Source organism: Triturus cristatus, chromosome 8 (assembly GCF_964204655.1).
Source record: "Triturus cristatus chromosome 8, aTriCri1.1, whole genome shotgun sequence".
NCBI lineage: Eukaryota > Metazoa > Chordata > Amphibia > Caudata > Salamandridae > Triturus > Triturus cristatus.
The window spans coordinates 864,671,670-864,692,486 of record NC_140591.1 but is presented as its reverse complement, the minus strand read 5'-3'; the positions used below and the strand labels follow the sequence as shown (position 1 = coordinate 864,692,486).

The 20,817-nt window shown below is 47.7% G+C and overlaps 1 protein-coding gene across 1 annotated transcript in view; it reads left to right on the top strand.

Annotated features, from left to right (window-relative positions):
• Positions 1 to 20,817, top strand: part of LOC146805187 (uncharacterized) — a 450,239-nt gene that overhangs the window by 133,942 nt on the left and 295,480 nt on the right. The window contains exon 3 of the mRNA XM_085623778.1: positions 3,613 to 3,739. Within this exon, the coding sequence (XP_085479904.1) occupies positions 3,613 to 3,739 (127 nt within the window). The remainder of the gene's footprint in view (positions 1 to 3,612; positions 3,740 to 20,817) is intronic.

The window sequence follows — 20,817 nt, the reverse complement described above, 5'->3', positions numbered from 1 at the left end:
GGCCAAAAAGACTGGAGCGCCGGTGGAAAGGTTTCGCTGCGAACCACCAGAGACTGCAGACCGGCCCTGGAGGTACTGGTGCGCCGGTAGACGACACAACGGGGCGGAGCAGAACGCCCCCTCAGGAAGGCAGCCTCACAGGAACAGCAGTTGCCGGACGGAGACCAACGCCGGAGATGAGCTACGCAAAGGCAGTTGTTCCCACATGATGTCGAAGGAAAACCTCCTCTTCAGGAATAAAGCGCAACAGCCACACTCAAGGAGCTTCGATTTGTTCCGCTAGCCCAAGGAACGGCACACGGAGCACACACCCGGTCCTTCACTGAAGCGCCGTTGCGAATTTCCACACTCTCCTCCTGACAGAATCCTTCTCCCTCCACCTGAAGCGATGATGTTAGATGACACAGCGTCAACTCAATTTGAAAGAACAGCGCCACAAATCGCGCAGAGTCACCACCACGATCACAGTCCCTCACTGGACGCTGAGGCGACTCGTCACTCTCCACTTGACAGGAATCGTTCTCCTTCAACCTGAAGCAAGGATGCCAGCTGACGTTGATCAGACAGCGCCAGGGTGGAGGAACAGAGTCACCACCACAGAAGCAGAATAGTAACTCCAAACCCAAGACTGCCTAGTACATGGGCATTATTCAGGAGAGAACACGTAAAAAGGGGAGATGACCAGCTGCCCCCTCCGCAGGCGTCGCCAGTGTTATGAAAAAGATAGACCACACACGAGGTAAGTGTGACTCTCTTTATTCTGATCATCCGCTCTCCTCAGTCACATAGAATCTACGTTACACAACATTCTAAGGTGAGCTTCCACAGCCCGGGCGTACCAACTGGGTCAGAGTGGGAAGGGGGGTTGGGCTATACCAAATGCAATGATGGAGATTATAACAAAAACACATACCTCATCTTAGATTAAATAGACGTTAGAATAGACTATCCAAGGGGGATGACCCTCCAAATTTATATTTTCTGCCTGCTGGTTATTCAGCCTATAGTGTAAAGAGGTACCTTTCTTTAGTGTATCATCTAATATCACTGTTCTTTATTAAACATTAAAGGGACAATGCTGGCGTACCTTATTAATAGTTGAAGTATTATATTTTATCCGCAAAAGCCACCGTAAATGTATTCATTTGTAGAGTAAAGACCACTTTTAATCATTTGAGGACTTTTTCTCTAAAGGAACATGTAATAAGAAAGCATCATTCATTATTAAAAGATTGCAGGGAATACTCAAAACATTTTTTTAATTGTCTAAAGTTTAGTATCCACTGCTCACCACAAGGCTTGGTAGAGTACAAATCCTTTTCTTTTCTTCAATTTTAAGGAAATGCCACTAAATTGATCAGGAGAAGTGATTACTCTCAATGTATCTTCTCTTTCCACTTGATTCTGTAAGAACCTATGTATAAATGAACATAATACATCATTACTTTTATATCCCTATATATCTTTGTTGTTCCTAAGCCTCAGTTATTTAAAGGAACCTTTATTACTTCTGTGGAATTTAATATGATCATAATTCTCAAACCAGTTTGTGTCTATATTTTAAGAGATTATCCAAATATTATCTCATTACATGTTCCTTTAGAGAAAAAGTCCACAAATGATTAAAAGTGGTCTTTACTCTGCAAATGAATACATTTACGGTGGCTTTTGCGGATAAAATGTACTATCTCAACTATTAATAAGGTACGCCAGCATTGTCCCTTTAATGTTTAATAAAGAACAGTGATATTAGATGATACACTAAAGAATGGTACCTCTTTACACTATAGGCTGAATAACCAGCAGGCAGAAAATATAAATTTGGAGGGTCATCCCCCTTGGATAGTCTATTCTAACGTCTATTCAATCTAAGATGAGGTATGTGTTTTCACCTTCTATTTTGAAAGTATTATTATCTTGAGCAGGAGATATGCTTGTACAACTTAAAAGTGTTTATTTTGTATAGGATTGTCAAGAACAACAAGATAATATATAGCCAAGTGTCTGTTCCGAGTCTTTATTGAACGTAGCGTGAATAAATAAGAGGTTTTTGTGATAGGTTAAGAAGTATGTAATCAATGAAAACAATTACTGTATTGAATATTTATAACACTGTAAATTGCACTTTTGAGTAATAAGTTGGTAAAAATAGAAAAAATCTTTCATTTTAGATTTGATGAAACTTTTTAGTCCTGAAGAAGGTGGAAAGATTAAGAATATCACCGAAACGCTGCGTCGACTTTTAACTATGATGACTTTTAATTATGATGATTAGTTCTTCTTGTGATTATTAAAGAGCGTAACCCATCCTGGGAGGTAGAGATACATTGTATAATTTATTTTTTATAAATGTAATAAATGATTTTGTTTTTAATTAATAAGTTTCTCAAAAGGTTTTTTTGTGCATATACAATATACAGTGATTTTAAGATAGATCGTAGGGTAAATCCTTTCAGTAAATAGATTGATATAGAATAACAGTCTTTTTTTAAGATAATCTATCGAGCTTGTGAACAATTGACACTTGGCTAAGGACAACACCGTAGGCCTTTTAGATTAATAACAGGGACTTTTGTGTTTTTGAGTCTTAATCAGGCATACCACAATATTCTATCCATCCACCACAGATTTTGTGGTGTTTTCTTAGAAAGCCAAGCACATTGTAAAAAGTTTTTAAAAGCATTCTGCATCTGTCATATCCAGCTTTCCATTTAATAAGACTAGGGGCTTCTGCTGACCCCCACCGTTGGGCAATAAGCCTCCTGGCTCATTATTGCAGTCTATAACTTTTTGTGGTAAATATGGTGCAGCCTTGCGTTTTAGAAGTGGAGGAGAGAGGTGTTAAGCCAGGAAGGCTAACACCTCCCTCCTCCACTGCATTGTACATATCCGCTATGTTCTTTGAGAGACCGTGTATGCAAATGTGCCAAATAAGATCAATTGTCGTCAGTAGAAGATTCAGGGAAACAACTAGCTGTCAGGACACCTAGCCATGTGGCCAAGAAACAAAAACACTGGCTTTGACAGAGAGGAAGTTTTAATTGGTAATAAAGGAGCTGTTGCAGACAACCACAGTCTGGATGCAACATACCAGTGGGTACAGAAAGTATAATCCAAAGGGTATGTTATCAAGGAGGAAGGACTGATGTGCTTTCATGAGAAGATGGTGCAGCCTTGCGTTTTAGAAGTGGAGGAGAGAGGTGTTAAGCCACGTAGGCCAACACCTCCCTCCTCCACTGCCTTGTACATATCCTCTATGTTCTTTGAGAGACCGTGTTTGCAAATGTGCCAAATAAGATCGATTTTCGTCTGTAGAAGATTCAGGGAAATAACTAGCTGTCAGGACACCTAGCCATATGGCCAAGAAACAAAAACACTGGCTTTGACAGAGAGGAATTTTTAATTGGTAATAAAGGAGCTGTTGCAGACAACCAGAGTCTGGATGCAACATACCAGTGGGTACAGAAAGTATAATCCAAAGGGTATGTTATCAAGGAGGAAGGACTGATGTGCGTTCATGAGAAGAGCACACTTTGTGGCAATTATTCATCTTAGTTACATAAATGTTAATGCCACCTAAGATTCACTTCCTATTCCTTTTGCCTCTTATAGCAAAGATTCAAGTCCAGGAGAAGGAGACCCTTCGTTGAATACAATAGATGACAACCCAGAATTGGAGAGTCAAGTTAAAGTAAATATGGAGGTGGAAGAAGAATTACTTGTAATGACAAAACAATATGTAAGTGATATTATATCTTTCATGACATTTGCTTGCACTTGCAAGTCTGTGAAATGTTTGGGAAAGGGAGAGCGTGCCACTTTTGAAACTTTCATTCTGCGTCATTCCTGAAAGAGACAAGCATGGAGTGAGGAGTGATCAGTGTATGAGGGGTGATGAGAGCGACAGAAACATTTTAAGAAGGACAAGTATACTGTTAGTTTGCACATTTCAGAATTGTGTGCATGAAAAAGTAGCCTTGCAAGGGCATTCAGTATTCTTACGACCTGTGATTAGAGTTCCTTTTGCCAAGCAACAAAAAGGTTCAAATTAGGTGAATGAAATAGGATACTACTTTTGCATTGCGCTTTAGGCTGCTTTTTCCAATAACAAAGATGTTGAAGAAAACAAGAAATTAAAAATACTGTTCTTTTTCCTATTAAGGTATAAAATAGAGGATGAAAAAGTATTACGTGTTATCCCTTTATGGTAACCAGCCATGCAGCATTTACAATAACTGCACTCACCAACTTTATGCTTTTTTTCAGGTTAGCCCACAGATAGGACCCCCACAACACTGTGGCCCTTGTTTCATTGCTATCTCCACTTTTTACCCCGTGTGTATGCACTCATTTAAAAAAAAAATCAGAATCGTGCTCTCTGAAATTGTGAAAATCTGGAATTGTTCAAAGTGTGACATAAAGAATAACAAAGAGAACAGCCATTATAGTTTTAGGTTTGCTTGTCTGACCACAATAATGCGGATAATTGTCAGCAGTGTATGTCACAAAATGCCAGAGAGTAGGGCTATCTGCCAGATGCACTAAAAATTGGCCGCAAAATACTGCTTGCAGTTTTTGTGACAAGTAAAGATTTTTTAATAACCGACCTTTGTACTAGTGGGTTGGAATCCAACCTACCTCATGCATGTTAATGAGATAGGTCACAAATTACACCTAGAGGCCATTATAGGGATGGTGACTTGCTGGGGTCAGCCAACCACCATGTCTGGTATTTCTTTTCAATTACAATTTTTTTTAAAAAGAAGCCTGTTTTCCTAATGGGACTAGTTTTAAAAAGAAAAGTTTTTTAAAAATGTGTTTAAAAGGAGGCAGGGATCCCATTGAATACTGGCTCCTATTAAACAAACTTTTTTTTCAATATTCACAAAGGGCAAGGGGACCCAAGGGGACCCCTTCTCTTGTGAGACTGGGTTACAACCTCCTTTGAGGCGTTGGTTGAATATCAGGTTACCAGATTTCAGTTGCAAAATATTATACACCAGATATTGATTTGGTGTTTGGAAGGGACACTGACAACATGCCTCTTCCAGACTCTGAATCGGTGTCCATTCAGAATCTAGTTTAGGAAGCGAAAAATCTTTTCCAACTTCTAAAATAGGTTTGTGAATAAGAAATAGCATTTTAAGCTATCATGAATGCAGAATCCAAGCTTTTGATGTAATATTGCTGTTGTTAAAATGCTTAGTGCAGCTGACCTTATGTCTCAAAGATTCATTTAACTTTTCCCCCATCCCATTTTTATCCATCTCCTCTGGACAGGGGCTTAGCACCACCAAACCAATAACTGTATTTTTGCACTTTCCACAACATATGGATGGAGACTGGTTGAAAACCAATTTAAAACATCTTATAACTATGGTAGTGGCAACTTCTGTCATCATGGCGCATTGAAAAACTCCAAACTGCCCTGCTTTTGGGGGATGGTAGAAGAAAAAGAAGACAGTATTTGAGCACTCAGCAAACTTAAACATGTCCGTAATGCTTTTTCATCAATATTATATATACTAGTTGTATTTTAAGCCCATTTTTTTATTTACACACCCTAGGCCTACATACACTTTGTAGAAATGTTATTACTTTGGTTACAAACCCTGAGTGTAAACTTACTACAAAAGTCTAAGGGACATGTCTTCACATCCCAGAGTAATGCAATTGGCCTACACGTGTGTGGATGAGTGATGCTCCTCCAAAACCCCCTCCCTGACCTTCTGTAAATCTATTTTACTCCACCCTAATCCAATTCCCTTAAGTAGTATGTCTGCCCCTTTTCTCACCCACTCCGCTGTGTCGTTCCCACATGTAATACTAAAATCTACATTTATATGTGCGGAGACTCTGCTGACATACGTGTAGGTACATTTCTGAATCGTAATATGAGGATCTTTCTCCTCCTCCTCGATGCAGAAAGACCTATGTAAGACGGAGGTGCTGCTAGCTGCTCCGATTGTATTCTTTTTAATTATACCTGATCATCGCTTTTACTGATGTAATATTGCTGTTTTTAAAAACACTGCATATTTGCACATTCACCGCCACCCCGGTCCGACCCGGCAAGTGCCGTTGTGCGGAGGGCGTTTTTAGGCCTGTCACTGGTGCTTTAAGGCCTGGGATTGTGGGGCGGGTCAGCGGGCAGGTCTTGGCGCGAAAGAATACTACAAGACCAGAAGGCTCGGCGCACGCGCAGCAGATGCGGCAAGACCTATGTACGACGGAGGCGCTGCTAGCTGCTCCGATTGTATTCTTTTTAACTATACCTGATCATCGCTTTTACTGATGTAATATTGCTGTTTTTAAAAACACTGCATATTTGCACATTCACCGCCACCCCGGTCCGACCCGGCAAGTGCCGTTGTGCGGAGGGCGTTTTTAGGCCTGTCACTGGTGCTTTAATGCTTGGGATTGTGGGGCGGGTCAGCGGGCAGGTCTTGGCGCGAAAGAACGCTACAAGACTAGAAGGATCGGTGCACGCGCAGCAGATGCGGCAAGACCTATGTAAGACGGAGGCACTGCTAGCTGCTCCGATTGTATTCTTTTTAACTATACCTGATCATCGCTTTTACTGATTTAATATTGCTGTTTTTAAAAACACTGCATATTTGCACATTCACCACCGCCCCGGTCCGACCCGGCAAGTGCTGTTGTGCGGAGGACGTTTTTAGGCCTGTCACTGGTGCTTTAAGGCTTGGGATTGTGGGGCGGTTCAGCGGGCAGGTCTTGGCGTGAAAGAATGCTACAAGACCAGAAGGCTCGGCGCACACGCAGCAGATGCAGCAAGACCTATATAAGACGGAGGCGCTGCTAGCTGCTCCGATTGTATTCTTTTTAGTTATACCTGGTCATCACTTTTACTGATGTAATATTGCTGTTTTTAAAAACACTGCATATTTGCACATTCACCGCCGCCCCGGTCCAACCCAGCAAATGCCGTTGTGCAGAGGGCGTTTTTAGGCCTGTCACTGGTGCTTTAAGGCTTGGGATTTTTGGGACGGGTCAGCGGGCAGGTCTTGGCGCGAAAGAACACTACAAGACCAGAAGGCTCGGCGCACACGCAGTAGATGCGGCAAGACCTATGTAAGATGGAGGCGCTGCCAGCTGCTCCGATTGTATTCTTTTTAACTATACCTGATCATCGCTTTTACTGATGTAATATTGCTGTTTTTAAAAACACTGCATATTTGCACATTCACCGCCACCACGGTCCGACCCGGCAAGTGCCGTTGTGCAGAGGGCGTTTTTAGGCCTGTCACTGGTGCTTTAATGCTTGGGATTGTGGGGCGGGTCAGCGGGCAGGTCTTGGCGCGAAAGAATGCTACAAGACCAGATGGCACGGTGCACGCGCAACGGACGCGTGCAGCGGGCGGGCCGCCAAAGGCAAGCCCGTCTGCGCCAGTCCATGCCTGGCCCGGGCCTAGGCCCAGAAACCCTGGATCTCATCACCCTAAACCTTCAAATAAAATCACCTACGCCCGAGATAAACTAATAAAATGGAATTCAGGGCCGGCCACACCTTGCTGATCCAGACTGGATCCTTTGAAGGAGACAAAAAAGTGTGAGCATTGCTTACTACAATTTAGCTTTACGAAAAGTAAGCTGTGGTCATTACTGATAAAACCTGTGTATCCGCATGCTACCAAAGACATCAAAGCCATGCTGATTAACGCGCGCTCGCTAATCAAACATAATACCGAAATGGCTGAGATTATTGAGAGCCATAAGCTTGACTTAGTCTTTGTAACAGAAACTTGGTCGGACGCAACTTCCGATCCTGATCTGACACTTGCACTTCCCACTGGATTTACAATCACCAGAGCTGATAGGACATGCAAACGGGGATGGGGGCTAGCCATTATTGCCAAAGAAGATCAGTAACAGGATCCTCGTCTGGTACCTCCCATGACTGCGAACTTTTATCATTCCAGATTCTGCTTAATAACAACTACTCTCTAAATTGACTGTTAATTTACCGTCCACCTAAGGCTCAGACCCCCCTGCTGGACAGAATAAGCCCTTTTCTGGAAGCCAGCATAAACTATACAGATTACACAGTTTTAGGAGACTTTAACTACCATTTAGAAAACTTAGCTGATGACAAAATTATCGAACTCACTGATGTTATGTCAGGTCTCTCTATGGAACAACTAGTCAGAGAAGCTACTCATGTTGCAGGGCATACCCTGGGCGGCATCATTACCTCTAATGCCATGCTTAAAATATCTGAGGTGCTACCAGTCCCTTGGCCTGACCATAAAGCTATTATTTTCTTAATTAATGCTAGCCCGCAACAAATAGCAACAACTATTACACCTGTTGCATTCACGTACCAAGACTGGGCCAACATTGACATTAACTCTCTCCATACTTCACTAATGGAAACCAAACCTGTGATGGCAGGAGATGCGAATGAAGCAGCTTATACTCTGACATCATGGGTCAAAAAGGCGGTAGACACCGCAGCACCCTTAAAAACTATCATTTCTAGAAGGAAAAAGCCATCCGAACCCTGGTTCTCTGAAAAATTAAGAACTCAAAAACAATAATGTAGAAGAACGGAAAGACAGTGGAGGTCAAAAATAATATATGCTCAATCAATGTCGTTATATAAGAGGCTAATTATTGAGGAAAAAAGCAAATACTATACAGCAAAACTCTTGGAGGCTAAGAATTCTAGCAGTAAACTTTTCTCCACTGTTAAAAAACTAGCCAAGCTTCCGGCCAAATCCAATATAGACAGCAGCCCGGAGTTTTGTAATTCTCTAGATCGGGCATTCGTCAACAAGGTAGAGACAGTATATAAAAGATTTTTGAAGAGCAATCCTCCCTCTACCAAATCTCCAAAGTCAGTGGCTGATCCTTGCATGCCACAAACTAGCTTCTCCTTCTCCATCCCTTCGTGCGAACAGATCATTGGAACAGTAAAGGCAACCAAATCTGGGGCCCCAATAGACCCTTGCCCCCAAACAATCTTCAACTTATTTCCAAAAATACTTAGTGAACAACTGGGCTTACTGTTCTCTGAAGTAATACTTTCAGGACAGTTCCCTGAGGCCTGGAAGGTGGCTTCCGTACTACCTCTGTTGAAGAAACTCCATCTGGATCCAGAGGATCCTAGTAACTATCGGCCAACCTCCAGAATATCTTTTCCATCGAAGGTACTGGAGAAATTACTTAATACCCAGCTTACCTCTTATATTTCCTCGAACAATCTTTTAGACCACTCCCAATATGGCTTCAGAGAGGGCCACGGAGCGGAGACCGCTCTGATTACAGCAACTGAGGAGCTTAGAAAACCGCTAGATGAAGGAGGGAAGGCCGCCTTGATTTTGTTAGACCTATCGGCGGCCTTCAACACTGTCAATCATACAATACTAATTGACAGATTGGTGGAGCTGGGCATGCAGGATTCTGCTACTGCTCTTCTAACCTCATATCTTGCTGATAGATCCTTCTCAGTAGAACTGGGCGGCTCCAGCTCCAAAGTCTTCAATCTACCGTGCGGGGTGCCTCAGGGCTCGTTCCTGAGTCCCACGCTGTTTAACATTTATGTGGCTCCTCTGGCCACAATAATCAGGCAATATGGTTTTTCCGTGATCTCCTATGCTGACGACACCCAGGTGGTCGTGTCCATGACTAACAACGAGGACAAGACTGCTGATCGCTTTAACAATTGTATGTCTCATGTTAACATCTGGTTGCAGACCAATTGTCTAAAGCTGAATGGGGAGAAAACGGAAGTTCTGCTGTTGGGCTCCAACCCTTTAATCTGGTCGCCGAAATGGTGGCTGGCTAACCTGGGAGATTGCCCAACACCTGTCGTCAAGGCCAGAAATCTAGGTGTGATCTTTGACAATAAACTGACCTTTGACACCCATATCAATAACCTCTCTGCCACCTTTTGGGGTATTCTGAAAATTATCAGGAAGATTCGCTCCTTTATTCCCGCCAATGTTCTAAAAACTCTAGTAACTACCTTAGCGCTGTCCAGGTTGGATTATTGCAACGCCCTCTATTTGGGGATCCAGGCCCAATATCTACAAAAATTGCAACGCTTACAGAACGCTGCAGCCAGCCTGATTTTGGACATTCCGAAATATGAATCCGTGTCATACCGACTAGGTGCGCTGCACTGGTTACCAGTGAAAAAAAGAATAATATTCAAATCGCAATGTATTGCATTTAAAGCACTCGAGGGCAGAGGTCCCCTATATCTGAAATCACATTTGAAATGCTATGTTCCACCTAGAACTCTTAGATCCTCACAGTCAAAACTGCTTCAAATACCGAGGTACAGACAGGCACGTTGGGGAGGCAGAAGTTTTCTAATAGGAACTGCAAAAGCCTGGAATCTTCTACCACTAGTGATTAAAAACAGCACCTCTCTTATTGCCTTCAGAAAATCATTAAAAACATGGCTTTTCGTGAACTGATCGCGGAGTCCTGCTAGTTAAGGCGTCGTTGCTCTTCATTTACGTCTAGCCAATTCAAGCACCAAGACGCCCTCGGGCAATCGTTGCGCTTTACAAATCTAAAAATCAAATCAAATCCGTCATCTTCTAATACCGATGATACATCTGCAAAATCTTCCTTGGGGACTAGAAATGCCTCATACACCTATTGCATCTAAAGTAGTTAACAGCATGGAGACTTTTGAGACTCTGGACCACGCCAGTGCACATAAAAATACTTGCCATGATTTCCAGAGCTGATAATGCAAATGGGTTTCACTGCAGCATCAGCTTGGCAATGCTCTCAAAGGCAGGATAAAAATTCTAAGTCTCCTCTAGGAGATCCTCTGTTTCGCAGAGACCAGGGTCCAATTCATGGGGTAGTGGCTCTGACAGCCAGAAGAAGTTATTCTTATTCAGACACCGCTCTCCCTTTAGGACTGATTGAAGAGATGTGCAACATGGTTTGCACCATCAACTGGCAACCTATTGAGTTACAATGACCTAGACCATACGAATCTCAGCTCCACTCATCTCTCATATAGGAAGGAATCTAGGTGTTTCAGATTATCTCTGAATCTTCAGATATATCCTGGTCCACAAAGCTATTTCCTCCAGATTTCTATTTTGGAGAAAATGTTGAATTTATTTACATTTACGCTAAAGATATCTACAATTAATGCATGGCTCTTCCTGCCTTGATTTCTGTGATGCAATCTATCTGGTGCTGCCAAAATAGGCAATCTGCAAGTTCTTATTTAAAATCTTGCTGCCACATTTCTGATAAAAGTCAATATGACATATCATGTAACACCTGCCTTGTCTAACTTGCATTAGTTTGTGATGTTATTTTATTAATCATCATCATAAATCTTTATTTCGCATTGTTTCCAGTGCATATAAAGTACATTAGATAAAATAAATCCATCTGACATAAATGTGTACATACATATAAAATGCCTCTTACGACAGACCTAAAAATTAATCTATAAAATCCGATGGTTAAAATAACCTGTGCTTTGTGACCTCGATCTTGATCTACGTAATCTCCATTTATCATTTACTGACCCAATCTGTGAAGCTTTTTTAATAATCAGGTATAATGTACAAATGTTTGTGTATATCATATTACATGCCTCATAAAACATAATTAAAATTTATATATAAAATCCAATGATTAAAAAGGCAAATCCCCGCAAAGCTATACAATGTGTTGTGCTATTGATCTTAATCTGAGTTATCTCCCTTTTATACTTCACTATCCCATTCTGTCAAGGCCCTTCTAGTAAACCAGGAGGACAATAAAAAACGATGCTGTACTATAACAACCATAGGGATTAGACAATTGATTTATCAAATGAAACACATGTTAGCATTGTTTGAAATGGTATTTTCGTAGAAGTGGGAGAATGTACCTTTTCCTATGTGAGTTATAAAAACACACAAAAAATAATATATGTGGTCGAACTGGACTGACCTTTTACCGCATGGACATACAGATAGTTTAACGAATAAATATTCTAGGGAAAGCCCATCATTAATGGTATATAGTTCCCACAAAATCTAACTCCGGATGAAACGGGTGCAGAGACAGAATATCGGCACAGAAATATCGAATTGCATGAATATCGAGCGAAGAATATCGATGGTGTAAAATATCGAGGTACGTTTTTTCGTTGTTAAAAATATCGATTTTTGTGTAATGTAAAAATGTTGGTTTCGTAAATATTTTTTTAAAGTGTTTGTTTTTTATTTAATTTTTAGGAGCGGGATGTTGAGTTTAGAGGGGATAAGGGTGGGGAGTAATTTAAAAATATTTATTTACATTTGTATATATTTTTTTATTTTATGTACAAATTTAGTAGAGGGATGTTGAGTGTATAGGGGATAAGGGTGGGGAGTAATTTACAAATGTTGGTTAAAAATAAATATTCCTGAAAAATATTTATGAAACATATAAATAATTAAAAAAAACAAATGTAAGGGGCCCATTAACATGGCGGGCGATCCACCCGCCAACACACCCCACTGGACGGCCTTTTACCCCCCGCCACATTAGCTTGGCGGGGGGGTTCCACGGCGGACGGAAAGACCGTCTGCCGCTTTTCCGCCAGTAGGCAAAAAGGCCCATAATATGGTGGCGGTCCCTTGCAGGCACCGCCATCCATATTAGTATGTGGCATTTTCAATGCCTTATGGAAAGGCATGCGGTTTTCGCTTTGGGGACCAGTTGCAAGATCCCAGGGCGGTGGGGGGTACCTATGGTACCTCCCAACATTGGCATGGACAAGGTAGCAGGCATTGCGCGGTGCATGCCAACGTACAACATGCATATATTACATTGTGGCGGGTGCTACTTACAGCACCGCCCACCGCAATGCAATATATGTGAGATGCCACTGCCACCGTGGCAGTGTAAGCCTAATTGCCATAGCGGGACAGCCGCAGCTCTAACGGTTGGTCCCGTGTACCGTTACAGTTCATCGTAATGGCCCCCTAAGGTGCCAATTCCGATCCGGTAAAAACCGGGTACGAACCGTCGGACGGAGCCTTTTCTCCGTCCGACTCGTACCCGGTGCGAAATCCATCCGAAAATGCAAGTACGATTCATACGGAAACACCATTTCCGTACGATTCGAACAAAACACCGACCGAACAGAAACTAAACACAATTCCGATCCTGAAAGGAGCCGACGTGACGTCGGTACGCATCCAGCCTACGTTTCACGAACCAGGAAGTACGATTCGAACCGACGTCATCCCGCACGGAAAATATTTACCGGCTGCCAAAAACTGCCGGGAAATCAGGACGACACACGCAAGGAGCAGCTGGACGCGACGAACAGACATGGACCCGAACCTACGTGCCATCCCTGCCCTCCTAGCAGTCCACCTGGCGTACAGGAACCGACGCAGACGCCGCAGAAGGTCAGCACAACAACCAGGGGCAAAGGGGGGGGCAGGGGCAGGACACACAACACCAACACATGGTACCAAATCACACATGGCCTGGACATACCTGACCATCAGGGCCTGGTCACTTCCAGGGGGTGGGGGCAAGGCCAGCAACGCAAGCGTCCGCCACAACGGAAGTGGATGGTCACGCGAACCGGTACGTACCCTACCCAGGCCGCAAGAGCGTGGGTACGGAACGTACCACGCGTCCCCCTACGTCACTCCAACAATAGCGGTACGGCCCGTACCCACGTCAGAAAGGCCTTGGTACAGCTCGTACCAGCATTGCTGGGGTCATGTAGGGGTACGCGTGGTACGACCCGTAGCCACGCCCCCAAGGCCTGTGTACGGTGCGGACCCCACGGCCCGCAACAATGGTGGGACGCACCGTACCCACACACCAAAGGCATGGGTACGGCCCGTACCCAGGCACGCAGAGCGTGGGCAGGGGTATGTACGGACCGTACCCCCACCCGTGGAAGTACGGCCCGTACCCCCACCCGTGCATGTACGCCCCGAACCCCCACTCGTGTATGTACGCCCCGAACCCCCACCCGTGTATGTACGCCCCGAACCGCCACCCGTGTATGTACGCACCCAAGCGCCACCCGTGTATGTACGCCCCGAACCCCCACCCCACCCTGGTATGTACGCCCCGAACCCCCACCCGTGTATGTACGCACCCAAGCGCCACCCGTGCATGTACGCCCCGAACCCCCACCCCACCCTGGTATGTACGCCCCGAACCCCCAGCCGTGTATGTACGCACCAAACCCCCACCCGTGTATGTACGCACCAAACCACCACACCAGCCGTGTATGTACGCACCAAACCCCCACCCCAGCCGTGTATGTACGCACCGAACCACCACCCGTGTATGTACGCACCGAACCACCACCCGTGTATGTACGCCCCCGAACCCCCACCCCAGCAGAGTATGTACGCCCCGAACCCCCACCCGTGTATGTACGGACCGAACCCCCACCCCAGCCGTGTATGTACGCACCAAACCACCACCCGTGTATGTACGCCCCCTAACCCCCCCCAGCCGTGTATGTACGCACCGAACCACCAGCCGTGTATGTACGCACCAAACCCCCACCCGTGTATGTACGCACCTAACACACACCCCAGCAGAGTATGTACGCCCCGAACCCCCACCCGTGTATGTACGGACCGAACCCCCACCCCAGCAGAGTATGTACGCCCCGAACCCCCACCCGTGTATGTACGGACCGAACCCCCACCCCAGCCGTGTATGTACGCACCAAACCACCACCCGTGTATGTACGCCCCCGAACCCCCCCCCAGCCGTGTATGTACGCACCGAACCACCAGCCGTGTATGTACGCACCAAACCCCCACCCCAGCCGTGTATGTACGCACCGAACCACCAGCCGTGTATGTACGCACCAAACCCCCACCCCAGCCGTGTATGTACGCACCGAACCACCACCCGTGTATGTACGGACCGAACCCCCACCCCAGCAGAGTATGTACGCCCCGAACCCCCACCCGTGTATGTACGGACCGAAACCCCACCCCACTCGTGTATGTACGCCCCGAACCCCCACCCGTGTATGTACGCCCCGAACCGCCACCCGTGTATGTACGCACCCAAGCGCCACCCGTGTATGTACGCCCCGAACCCCCACCCCACCCTGGTATGTACGCCCCGAACCCCCACCCGTGTATGTACGCCCCGAACCGCCACCCGTGTATGTACGCACCCAAGCGCCACCCGTGTATGTACGCCCCGAACCCCCACCCCACCCTGGTATGTACGCCCCGAACCCCCACCCGTGTATGTACGCACCAAACCCCCACCCCAGCCGTGTATGTACGCACCGAACCACCACCCGTGTATGTACGCACCGAACCCCCACCCCAGCAGAGTATGTACGCCCCGAACCCCCACCCGTGTATGTACGGACCGAACCCCCACCCGTGTATGTACGCACCAAACCCCCACCCGTGCATGTACGCACCGAACCTGCTATAAGAATGGGGTGTGCAAAACACCCCCAGCAGTGCCCAGACACAGGAGGGGTGGGTGCAGGGTCCTCCCAGCAGTGCCCAGACACAGGAGGGGTGGGTGCAGGGTCCTCCCAGCAGTGCCCAGACACAGGAGGGGTGTGTACCTATCACTCCCAGCAGTGCCCAGACACAGGAGGGGTGGGTGCAGGGTCCTCCCAGCAGTGCCCAGACACAGGAGGGGTGGGTGCAGGGTCCTCCCAGCAGTGCCCAGACACAGGAGGGGTGTGTGCCTATCACTCCCAGCAGTGCCCAGACACAGGAGGGGTGTGTACCTATCACTCCCAGCAGTGCCCAGACATCGGACAATATACCCCATCAACAAGTTCAGTGACCTACAAGGGTGATACCCCAGATGCAGGCGGAGCCATCGCTGAGCCAGCATGGCTATATTGAAAGGCAACCCTCACACATCCAGGAAATGTAGACACAGCACAGCACAGCATTTGGGAGACACCCTGCAGGAAAAATGGCCTGGGCCACAGAGGACGGAACACACCTTGGGACAATGTCACCATACAGTGAGAGCAAACATGACCAAATACCATTTGCAGAGACCTTTGTGATGGCACGCAGATGGCAGGGTACACCCCATGAGCAGCACACTCCAACATTTCACAGACCCCTAACACATTATCACCACCCCAACGCAGGGAGCACCAGCACCAACAGCAAGTCCAGGAAAGCATCAGTGTGCAAAACAAAAAGAAAAGGCTTTATTCAGCAGGAAAATATATCAGAGAAAATGTCCACTATGTACAAGGGCCATGGGCCAGCCCAGCAGCAATGTCCGGGGGGGGGGTACACATCGGGACGTGTGTCCCCTAGCTTGCCTGCACAGTTCACAAGTCCATTTCATCCACAGAAGAGGGGGCATCAGGGGGGAGGGTGGAAACAGGCACCGCAGGGACAGGAGGGGAAAGGGTAGGTGTTGTGGGTGCAGGGAGGGATGAATCTGCCACAGGGGGGGTGCCAGCGCCAAAGGTGGAGGACAGAATGGCGCTGCACACGTCGGCAAGTTCCCCCAGCGACTCCCCCGTACCCAATCCAACCACAGGCCCCAAGGAGGGGGGGGGGGCAAAGGGATGGGTCGCAGCGCCACTGGGGGAGGGTGTGGACAGGGTGGGGGACTCAACTCCCCTGGCCGGGTCCCGCCTCCACCGCTTGCGGGGTGGTGTCATCCTGGGGCTGGGGGGCACACTCGCAGTGGATGATGCTGTCACTGACTGTTGGCCAGGAGAGCTAAGGGGAGTGGATTTGGAGGGAGTGGGTTGTGTGGAATGCGGACTCCCACTGTGGCTGCGTGTTCTACGTTTCCCCCCCGACCCAGTGGGTGTGCCTTCCTCACCCTGTGTGTGCGTGACAGGAGGTGTGCGCTTCGACTTCCCTGGTGGTGTGGTGCCTGTGTCTGTTGGGGTGCGTGCACGCTGACGTCTGGATGTGCGTGGGACAGGCACGGGAGTGGGAATTGTGGATGGGGCAGGGGTAGGGGGTGTTACGCAGCGCTGCAGGAGATCCAGTGCTGCAGTCAGTGTGGAGTCTATGGACCTCAGCAACTGCCGTTGGTCAGACTGCGCAGCCGACATGCCCTCCATGTATGCCTCCATCTGGGTCAGCACCTGGGTGTGGGCATGGAGGACATTTAGCATCGCAGTCTGACCAACCTGCAACTGCCTCAGGATGTCCACAGACTCCGCACTCACCGCAGCAGTGGTGACAGGGGCAGGGGGTGCGGTGCCTGGCAGGAAGGAGACATGTGGGGACCGAGCACGGAGGGAAGGGCCACGAGCATGTGGGAGGCCGGTGATGGAACCTGAGGTGGCGGGGGGATGTGGAGGGCTGCCATCAGCTGGGGGGGCAGACTCCGCCACCTCTGGGAGCTCAGCCTCGGACCCGTCTGCGTCATAGTCTGTGTTGGCAGTCAACAGGTCCTCCGCCTCACTCCCTTCGGCCTCCGTGCCACTCCATGTGCCAGACAGGACAGCACTGCTGGTACTGGTGCTCAATCTCTCCTCCCGGTCCGTGCTAGTGTCTCCTTCCGTGTCCCCCGGCGATGCTGTGGGCAAGGTGAAGAGACAGGAGAAAATCAGACACCTGTACACTTATGTCACATGAGTCAAATATACATAGGTCACATTGCATAGCCTGAAAAGCAACAGGAGTAACACCTACAAAACAATGTACACATGTAGGCCATGGAACACACAGTTTTTCTACCCACCATGCCACTGAGACACAATGGAGATCATGACACAACAGCAAATCACTGCACCTGAAATTTTAGAGAGGAGTCAGCCTCTGGGGACAAATGTGCACAGCACCTGCACCACACTGCGTCGTCAAAAAGGGATGAGCATGAATCATATCCATTTACTCTTGCCGCATGCTGCAAAGGCAATACATGAAACCAGGCCACACATGACAGGGTCACTGCACCTTGAGCGTATGTCCAGTCAAACATCACACACAGGCTAAACCCAGCAAGGAGGATGAAGCTTCTGACATGTAGGCCTTGTACGCACAAACCACCCACACCTGAGACAATCTCATTGAGACGGAGAAAGTATGTACACCTCTTACTCTGGGATGGAAACACATGGCCTCCACTAATTCATGACTGTAAACACACAGCCCCTGGTGGCCATGTCCACACATCATTGACAGGCAAACATCATCAGATTGTCTCAACAACACACACAGGTAATGCCCACTGTGAGTATGCACAAGCAAAATGGGTCCCCCTGTACAGTGGACACATGTAGCAACCTGTAGGTCCTAACAGTTGAGCCCAGGGTACAATGCCACCCTACGCAACCCATGGCAAAGACACAGTGAATGGCCATATTGTTGGATGACGCACATGATACCTAGGAAGAGGTGCCCCAGGGCACAGTAGTGCCCACACTCCTCCATGGTCCAGGATGGACATGACTGCAAATTAAGCAACCGTCCCTGCACTTAGCAGGCCTCCCACTCAGGCACATCATGTCAGAGGGCACACAATTGGACATGCATGCTGGAAGGCTGTACATTTTGGAGACACACCCCTATGTCGTGATTCACAATCAGTGCCAAGTGACATGGACACCACAATGACTGAAATTGGCCATGGCACACGCAAGGTCCCCATACCTGTGGCACATCACCCCCACACATGATGCTGATAGCATAGGGCACCTGCATGAACTGCCTGCATAAATAACCTTGTGCAAGAGTGGCGACAGACCAGGGAACACATTGCAAGGAGGGGAAGGGAGGGAGTGAGAACAGCACTGTGCTACTTTGTGGAGAAGTTGACGCACTGCACAATCAAACCCTGGCAGTGTATCCATGCAACTGCACACTTACATTGGCTGGGGACACACAACTGACACACATGTACCTACCCCCTTCCTGCTGCTGCCTCTCCTGTAGGCGCCTGTCCATATCGGGGAAGACCACCGCCAGCACACGCTTCTGGATGTGGGTCAGACGACGGCGGCCACGGTTCTTACGGCTCTCAGGTGAGTCCCCCAGCAGGAGCCGTGCAATCCTCCTCGTCCAGCACCGGATGTCCTGCCAGCGTTTCCTCACCTGAGACAGGCTCCGCCTCCGACCCTCTGTACCCCTCACGGCACTGACGGCTTCCCTCCAGATCTCCCCCTTGGCAATGGCGCCTACCTGTGAGGATGCAAAAGAGAGAATACATTAATCCACATGAGCAAAGACACAGAGACACACATATAGAACAATCCTCATTATGAACAGGCCATGGTATGCATGCAACTAATTGCACCTTTGTCATAGGGACATTATCCACTGTGGAAGGCCAAATGCACTACGTGCCAGTGGAAGCACACGGGTGGCATGAGGGGTACCACACACTCACTGACCAGGGATCACACTGTGCCTCACAGGCTACACCAGGATTATGTACAGCACCTCACAGCAGTCACCTGCCCCAGCACACTGATGCTACCTCAGCAGAGTACACAGACACACACAGGTACAGGACAATCACATGGCATTGCCAACTGCGGGTACACACCTCACTCTGCCCATGTGCCAGTAGACGGGGGTGTCACAGGTGTGGGGCTGGCTCAGCACGGCATGCACACAGCACTGCTCCCTGCTCACATCCGATGGCCAGGCCATATCCATCCCTCATGCTGCTTGTGTGCAACACTCCCCATATGCACTCACCCACATGACAGGGGACTAACACACACACCAATGTGCAGGGGACGAACACGGCCTTTGGACACTCACAGCACAGGTACACTGAACAAACACACATCCATGGGTACTGACACCTGTCACACTGGGGGGAACACAGGATCACATCAGGACTGTGGAAACAACATCCCCAGGAGGAGTATGCAGGCAGAATGTGCCATGCACCTTGCATTCATTGTCACAGTAGGCACTATGCAAGTGAGGAGTGCACACAGGAAACACAGCATGCTCTGCATGGGTGACATGAGGCCTTCCACACCCTGGGACCCACTCCAAACAACAGTGCATGTCTGTCACACATGGACACAATGCCAGAAGTCACTGTCACACAAAAGGGGCACAGTCTAAGCTAGTGGAGTCTGCACTCACCTGAACCCCTGGTCGACCATACAGGCTCTGGAACTGTGGGAGGATCACATCTATCAGGGCAAGGTTCTCCTCCTGGGTGAATGGCTGTGACCTCTCCACAGTCCTGGACATGGTGCCAGAGGAATCACTATCAGCAGCAGTGGTCATGGATGAATGGATGTGCAGGCAAGTGCTCTCTCATGGGACCTGGCTGCCTTATATATGCCTGGCTGGCCTGTTCATGTATAGGAGTACAGATTGATTGGTCAGTCACATTAGCATCCTACGTTTCATCCAATCCCTTCAAACCTACCCCAGTGTGTGGCTTTGCATGGTTTCAGTTTTGATAATGATGTCAAGTCAACATCCACATTGCAACAATGTAGATTCTTTCAAACTGACTTCTGCTGTGCACCTGGTGCTCAAATTCAAAAATTTAACTCAGTCTCCATGGCAACCATCAGGCATTTCGGCCCTTATACTTGTCCCTCATGTGTCCCCTATGTGTTTTCATACATTTACACACAGGTACGGTGCGTTCCACGCCCTAGGGCACCCCACAAGCAGTGATACCGACCGTACATGCGCTTGTACGGTCCGGATCACAATATTGCCGCTGGCGTATGCGTACGCCACAGTAGTACGGACTGTACACGCGCTTGTACGGTCCGGATCACAATATGGGCGCTGGCGTATGCGTACGCCACAGTAGTACGGACTGTACACGCGCTTGTACGGTCCGGATCACAATATGGGCGCTGGCGTATGCGTACGCCACAGTAGTACGGACTGTACACGCGCT